We start from the raw sequence: 7,625 nt of genomic DNA, 5'->3' as shown, positions 1-7,625 counted from the left end.
CCGTGGACCTATCTGATCGATGGGTTCGCATCCCAGCACCAGGGGGCAGCCAGGGACCACCTGCCCTTGGAAGGCCCCCTGAAACTGCCCTAGGACTGGGGCCGGGAGGGGCCGGCAACCAGTTCTGCTAGGGTGGGTTCCCTCCCTATGCCCCTCAGGGGTCTCTCGGTCCGCTTGCAGAGGGGCCGTGTCTCACAATGGCTGAGTCCAGGTCTCAGTAGAGGGAGGGTCAGGGGCCTTTTCCAGCCAGGTGAGGCGCTGTGGCTGCGGCGGAAGCACTTCTGGGAACAGAGGATGGCCTCTAGGCCCTTATCTGAGGCTGAACAGACACTGGATTCCGACCCCAGGGGGAGGAGTTGTGGTTTTTCGGAGCAGCTGGAGGGCCCCTCTGGTTGGTGTAAGGCCAACTGGCCCGAGGCAGGGGAACGCAATCAGATTCCCAGGTTGTATCAGACCGAAATTCTCCGGACCACCCAGTTCCAGGAACTGACCTGGGGACTTTGAACCCAGCCCAGCCTTCCCGCCTTTCGAGGGCTGGGACTAACGGTCCCCCAGGATACCCGAAAAGACCACCAAATAAGGAATACCCTGCGCCCTCCCGGATTCACCACACCCCTTTCCCTTCTTCCCCTATAAAATCTTGCCCGACCCTCGCCCGAGCGCGACTTCTCTGGCCCCTTTCTCTCGGACCGGTAAACCTCGCCCGGGAGCGCTCCCTATTACAGTTCACTTGAAGCAGCGCTCCCTATTACAGCTCACTTGAAGCTTTCCTCTGTTTCGCGGTGCCGTTTGTTAAGATCCGACCTTACAGCTGGTGGTGGGGGGGGGGGTTCCCGGGGGAAACAGCGAGGGGTGTGGAGCTGGCGTGGGCAGAGTCTCATCTTGGGGTCCCTCTTGGGCTTGGTGACCCAGGTGGGCACATATCTGCCCCCATTCCAGGAAGCTGGCCTGCGTGGGGGTGGGGAGCCCCTCACAGCACCAGCACCCTCCGTCCCCCACGCGCCGGCACCCTTGAGTCCCCTGCGCCTCCTGCCGCCCTGGAGGGGTCTCCCTCCTCCCAGCCTGGACTTGCTCAGGCCACCCGACCAAAGTGCCTGGTGGCAGCCTGTGTACGCTGGGCCTGGGTACCCCAGCGGAGCCTCCAGCCTTGGCCCTGAAGCCAGCCCCTCCCTGCTCTGTGGGACCCCAGCTGGGGAGAGAGGTGAGTCCAGCAGGGAGGGAGAGGGGAGGGAGCAGATGCAGCGGTGGTGACCAGGGTCCGGGCAGGCCTGGTGGGGCAGAGGCCTCTCTAGAACCCCCTCCCGGCCCCCCATGAGCCTGGCCTCACTCTCCCAATCCCTCCACTGGGCTGGGCGAGTCCCAGCGTCCCCACCCCTCCGCGGGGCAGGAATCCCCCGCCCGCTCGCCTCACCCCACTGCCCCCGCTGCCCCGCACTGACGTTCAGGGAGCTTGTCCCACGCAGGCCGCCCGCGGACTTTCCGCGCTGCGTCAGCAGAACGCACTCGACACCTGACTCACAGCCTCAGCAGGGGGCTGGGCCAGGGCTGGGGACCCCTTTCCCATACGTGGGAGTGGGGCAGTCAAGGGACCCAGAGGTGGGTGGGGGAGGGGTTGGCAGGACAGGAGATCTGGCCTGAGGACAGAGGGGCCAAGGGGTGTGGCAGGCAGGTCCCGGAACACCTGGCTGTCTCCCCTGAGGTCGCTCACTTGGCCCCAGGGGCTGCCCAGAGCCAGGAGCCGAGGGGCTGGGAGAAGGGGCTGAGGGAGGGGTCCTTCCCCTGTGGGTGGTCCCAGAGCCCCCCCCACCCCCCGCCTCCTTCCAGGGGTGGAAGTGGGCAGTGCCCCATGTGGTGGGGGGTGGAGGGCAACGCAGAACCCTCTCTCCTCCACCTGCCTTCTGTGAGCTGGGCCCACCTGCCCACCGGGACTGGGTCGGGGTCAAGGGGCTCTCGGGCAGCGTGCAGGTGGGAGGGGAGGGCATGGTAGGTGGGGGAGGTGCTGTGCTAGAGCACTGAGCCACAGACAGACAGGTGGCCAGGTGTGCTGGCACCTGGAGAGTGCAGCCGCTGAGACTGCCTGCCACGCCCTGGATGCCACAGAGTCCTTATCAGACTCCCCGCCCCGAGGGAGAGAGTCCCGTGAGGTGACGGAGGCCAGTAGGAGGGCTTGGAGAGAGGGCGGGAGCCCTGCCAAACGAACCAGGCCATTCTGAGGCTGTCCACATCCTCCAGGAAGTGTTGGGTATAGAAACTGACCTTGCCCCAGATTGGGGACCCCAGTGACGCAAGGGCCGGTGCCCCACAGGGGCCAGCAGGATGTGCGGCCAGCCCGGAACCAGAAGCCGGAGCAGCGGTGGCCCAGAGACCAGACACACACCAAGGACCCCAGTGTCCCAACAAGGGCCAGGCAGGCCACTGGAGGACAAGTGTTGGACGGGGCAGCCCAGCGGCACAGCAGGCCGCCCCGTGGTCTCGGCTGAGGGCTTGTGTCTAGGACTGGAATGGCCTTAGCTTCTACCCCCTCCCCCCACCTAGACTGGGAGGGGGCTGTGAGAACTGGCGGGGGAGACCCCGGAGCCTGTCCCCTCCCCACTCCCAGCACACGGCCACTCAGGCCACCGGACAAACGTTTATTGAGTGCCGCCTGCAGCCAGGTCCTGTGGTCCCACGGCCTCCTGTCCTGGGAACCAAGGAGCCACGGGCCCCACCCCAGCGGGGCCAGCAAGAGAGGCAGGCAGCCACGGTGCGCCTCTGTCCCCCTGGGGTCCAGCCACAGCTGCCTCCTCTCCTGCGTGATCCGGGGCACTGGTCACTGTCACCATCCCCCACCTGTTTCCGCCATTGAGGGGAGCAGGGCCGGGCCCAGGGCCAGCCTGCGCCAGCTCCGGGGGGGCCTCAAACCCACAGGTGCTCCAGGCGGCCCTTGCTCTCCGACAGCGGCGCGCCCCACTCCTCCTCGGGGAGCTGGCAGCTGCGGGCGTCCTCAGGCGGGGGGGGCGGGGCCTCTAGGAGCAGCTGCGTCTCTGCAGAGGGGCTGCGGTTAGCAGGCAGGCAGGGGCCCCCCTCCCCGCCCCCAGGGCACAACTGACCTGGGGGCCGCGCTCTCTGCCTCCTCAGCTGCCAGACGTGCAGGCTGAGCTGGGCCACGGTCAGGGCCAGGATGCAGGCGGCCAGGCCGAGGACGGCGGTCAGCAGGCCACGCGGCTCCGTGGGCGGCGGCCCTGGGCTGCACACGGCATCGTGCGTCTTGTTCCCGGGGAACACAGTGGGAAACCCAAGCTTGGAGCAGCTGGGACGCACGGACACAGAGCCCTCGGTCAGCCCTCGGCCACCTGAGCAGCCCCTCAGCAAGGCTGCTGCCCTCCGAACCGTTGGGGGGTGGGGGGGTCAGTGCACCAGAAGGGACAGCAGAGGCCCCACCCTCGAGGCCACCTGGACCACCCGGCCACCGGAAGTCCCCACCAGGACTCACTCTGCCCAAGGTTTGCAGCGGCCCTCACGGCCCCCAGAGAAGGTCCCCGCGGCACAGTCGAAGCACTCGAAGCCGAAGTTGAACTTCCCTGGAGACAGACGGACAGACAGACACAGGCTGCGAGGGCAGCTGGTGTGGCCGAGGTGAGACCCACCTGGTGTCCAGCTCCACAGCACAGGGACCCCCACCTCATCTGTTTGACAGGGGCCCCAGGTGGCCACAGGACCAGGACCTGGGATAAATCAGGTCCCCCATGTGCCCCTTTCCAGGGCAGGCCATGACTCTGGGCTCAGTGGAGGGTCCCTGATGGGGATATGGGGGAGGGGAGGGACCTGCCTGCAGAGGCTGGAGGGTATGTGGCAGGAGGAAGGGGTGGAAGCCGAGGCCAGGCAACAACTAGGCTGGGCCTTCGCTCGGTCCGGAGGCCGGAAGGCGGGAGGCCGGGGAGGGTCCCGGAGAGAGGGGTGAGGCTCTGCCCCAGTTGCCTCTAGGCCCGGCGCCATCCAACCTCACACAGCACCCCCTCTGCCCTCACTCTCCCGGCCCACATGTGCTCAGCCAGGCGCCCCCGCATCGGGTCAGGGTGAGTGCAGGACCTGGGCATAGTCAGAGCCAGGGCCTAAGGGCCAGACAGCCTCTGGATACCCCCACTGTTCCTCACAACCAGCGCTTAGGGGCATCGTCTCTGGATGGAGAAGCTCAGGCCAAGAGAGAGAAGGAAAGGCTCCCAGAGCCACACCAACAGGAGGCACTGTGACCCCAATGTGGGCTGAGATGCTAAAGCCAGAGAGCGCCCCCCTACCCCGCCAGGGTGCTGCAAGACCCCCAGTGCTGGCGCCCACCTGCCCGGAGGACGTGTCCGTACCCACCACTTGCGATCTTCCTTGCACACCTGGCCTGCCCGGGCCACCCCCACCTGCCACTTACCTACAGGCCATGCCCCCTGGCCAGGTGGACAGGAGTAGTACTTGCAGCTCTTACACTGGGGGTCTCCACAGTGGAACTCAGGCTGGATACACTGGCAGTCCAGCTCAGGACAGACCCCGTCAGCTGGGCAGGGGACAAGCAGCCCTCTCAGCAGCTGGGCCGAGCCGCCCTCCCCTGGACGCCCCCCTCCTGGCCCTCCAGGGAAATGGGGGTGGCAGGGCAGCCCCAGCGGGCAGCACACCTGTCTGGAAGCCAGGACCCTGGCTCGGCCCAGCTGTGTCCCTCCCTCCTGGGTGCCCAGCTCCTCCACTCACCAGGCCTGGCTGCATCCCCCAACCGTCCCAAGCTGCTCCCACCCAGGGTGGCCATGACTCGGCATGTGACCCTGAGCCGTTCCTTCCTGGGAGACCTACTGCCCCTCCCCTGTCCGGGTCCTGCACTGCCCTCAGCTGCCAGGACTCTTGAGGCAGCCTGCCTGTCCCTCCCTGACCGCCGTCCATGGCTCCGCCGCACTGAGACCTGGACTTTCAGAGCCCCCTTCCCACTCCCCAGGTCCTGGCAGGGGGACACTCTGGGTGTTTTCCCTGCAATATCTGTCCCCAAACTGACCCATTTCACCTGCCCCTCACCCATAGATGCAGGTCTGAGGCAGGGAGCTGGGAGAAAGAGGGGTGCAACCCCAAACTGGGCAAGAAGTGGCCTGAGTGATAGCCAAGGGCGCACTCCCCACTCGGAAGGAACGGGGACAGCCCTCCTCCACCTTGGGACGTCAGACCTGCCTTGGGGAAGGCTCCTACACTCCTTGCCCCCGCCCACCCCCCAACCCCCAGGCCACTGGCCCGGTCTGGGCCGCTTCCGCCTCCCCGGATTGCGCTGGGATCAGGGCTCTGGACTCGGAAAACTACGGGGGGACGGGGCGCAGCGCTCTGCCCTCCGCGCAGGGGCTCCCGGCCCGCCTTACCTGGGGTGCACGAGCGGCAGCAGCGCGCGCTGGTCCCCGTCCCATGCAGATGGCGGCCGGGGCCGCAGCTCAGACCCCCGGGGGGGTGCTGGGCCAGGCCCAGCGCGCAGAGCAGCGCGACGCCGCACAGGGCCACGCGCGCGACCCTCACCCCCATGGCACCCGCGGTACCCATGGCCGCGCGCGGCTCCGCGGTTTTAGGAGGCCGGCCCCTTCCGAACACGCCCAGACCCCGCCCCGCAGGCCGCCCCGCCTCTGCCACTCCCAAAGGGGTCCCGAGGAATTGTTCCCATGGGGGACCCCCCAAGACTCTGCGACTCGGAATCCAGGGCATGGGCAGAGGTTTGGGGCAGTGAGACTGCTCTGGAGATTTCAGCCGTGGGCACGTGTCGTCACGTCTGTCCGCACGGAGGTACCCTGGTGTCAACTAGGGACTCTGGGTGACATGACCTGTCAGTGCAGGTTCGTCGTGTGTAACAAATGCACACTCTTCGGGGATATTTATGGGGGGTAGGCTTCCCCTCGCTGTTGCCGTGAACCTAAAACTGCTATAAAAGATAAATTCTTTTTTTAAAAACTTCAAGGGATGGGACTTCCCTGGTGGTGCAGTGGTTGGGACTCTGCGCTTTCACTGCCAGTGGCCCAGGTTCGATCCCTGGTCGGGGAACTGAGATCTGGCATGCCCAGAGGGACCCCAAGGGAGAAGAGAAGGTCCCATCACAGGCTGCAGAGCACCTGACCACGGACGAGGGGGCATGCGGGAGACCCACATGGGGGGGGTGACCTTGGGGGATTCCTAAGTGATCATGCCCTTTGGCCCAGGCATTCTTATCCGGAAACTAAATATGACCCAAATGTGTGTGCCTTGTCGGGGGAAACACCGCGCGCGTATACCCAGCCACATCCTTGGGGAGGGGGGGCGGGGGGGAGGGGGTCAGAAATGTTTTCTATGTAAAACTTGTGGCCTCCGGGCCTGAAGGAACTGGAGTGCGTGGGCACCGGATGCGGGGTGGCAGACAGCGCCCTGAGTCATTGGGGGTGGGGCGCACCCCCAACAAGGGTGGGCTCAGCAGGGGCCATTCCTGGCCGAGCCCCCTCCCCACCCCCAGCTTCTTCAGGGGGACCCCACGGGCTTCTAAAGATCTTCTCTGACGCCCAGAGCAGGTGGGATGAGGCCCTTCGTCCTCTGTGAAGCCTCCAGACCCCAGACACCACACCTACCAGAAGTCCTCGAATCCCAGCACTGAGCAGCCTCAGAACCCATCCAGGGGTCAGGACAAGCCCCCTGCACCCTGCCTTTCTGGAGATTAGAACAAGCTCCCCCCCACCCCGCCCCAAATTGGCCAACGGGACCTGGCTGGGCTCTTGACATGCAAGCCCCCCCATAGCCACACACACACTTGCGGGCTGCAGCCTCGCTGATGCCTGCTGGGAAGAGCTGGCTAGGAGAGACCAGGGCATTGATTGAACCCTGATGCTGGGGGAAGAGGGGGCTGCCCAGGCTGCAACTCTGCTGGGCAGATGTCAACCCAGATCTCCCCACACAAATCCAGTCATCCTGGAGGATGTGGAAGGCCGGCCCCGACGGAGCTCTTGAGCCACAGAGAACTCAGCCTCCAACTCACCGTGAGACTGTCTCTTATCTGTCTGAGCCTCAGTTTCCCCACCTGGCACCAAAGGGCTTGGGGGCCCGGCCTCCCCCAGGAAGCCTCCCCAGATTTCTCGGCCCTCCAGTTGAGGCTTGGTACAGGGGCAGCAGCGGGTGGAGACCTCTGGGAACGCTGCAGGGGTGGGCAGTGGGGTGCCAGGAATGTGATTCTGGTGGTGCCCACCGGCTGGAGGTGTGTTGCCGGCTGTGACCTGGTGACCTGGGCAGACCCAGAAGACTTGGTTTGAGACCCTTTGAGACCTGCAGCTGCCGCCTCGTCTGATGGGGCATCTGTCCTTTTCAGAGGGAAATGACAGGGATTAGCAGTTTTGTGACTCAACTATTGTTTTCAAGTCTCAGGATGCGCAGGGCCCTCCTCAGAGAAGCAGCTGGGCCCTGCAGGAGAGGGAGGGGTCTCCAGGACAGCTCTGGCTGCTAGGGGGTAAGGTGAGGCCACCCTGTCTGAGGACACCCCCAGACCTCGGCTCAGCTCCTAGATGGGGAGGAGGGTCTGAGCCATCCCGGGACCCCAGGGAAAGGTCAGGAGTGGAGAGCTCAGCAGTCCTGGCCCTTCTGCCCATGTTCAAGGCCTGAGCAGTCCATTCTGTACCAGGATG

At 65.6% G+C, this 7,625-nt stretch overlaps 1 protein-coding gene across 2 annotated transcripts; it reads right to left on the bottom strand.

Annotated features, from left to right (window-relative positions):
* Window positions 1-2,776: 2,776 nt before the first annotated feature.
* On the bottom strand, window positions 2,777-5,541 carry TNFRSF18 (TNF receptor superfamily member 18). 2 transcript variants are annotated; one of them, XM_022598608.2, is made up of 5 exons: window positions 5,361-5,541; window positions 4,400-4,522; window positions 3,473-3,560; window positions 3,090-3,289; window positions 2,777-3,023 (listed from the first exon to the last, which is right to left on the bottom strand). In XM_022598608.2, exons 1-5 carry the CDS (start codon window positions 5,533-5,535, stop codon window positions 2,896-2,898), a joined length of 714 nt encoding a protein of 237 aa, XP_022454316.2. In that variant the 5' UTR covers window positions 5,536-5,541; the 3' UTR covers window positions 2,777-2,895. The 2 variants fall into 2 exon arrangements, with proteins under 2 accessions (XP_022454316.2, XP_089758426.1); XM_089902300.1 differs by having other exon boundaries at window positions 2,777-3,289.
* Window positions 5,542-7,625: the final 2,084 nt, after the last annotated feature.

The sequence above is a fragment of the Delphinapterus leucas genome, chromosome 1, assembly GCF_059928025.1.
Source record: "Delphinapterus leucas isolate spDelLeu-1000000601 "Yukka" chromosome 1, BTC_Dleu_Yukka2, whole genome shotgun sequence".
NCBI classification, from domain to species: Eukaryota; Metazoa; Chordata; class Mammalia; order Artiodactyla; family Monodontidae; genus Delphinapterus; species Delphinapterus leucas.
Note: the sequence above shows the minus strand (reverse complement) of the source record. Positions and strands in the feature narration are given on the sequence as shown.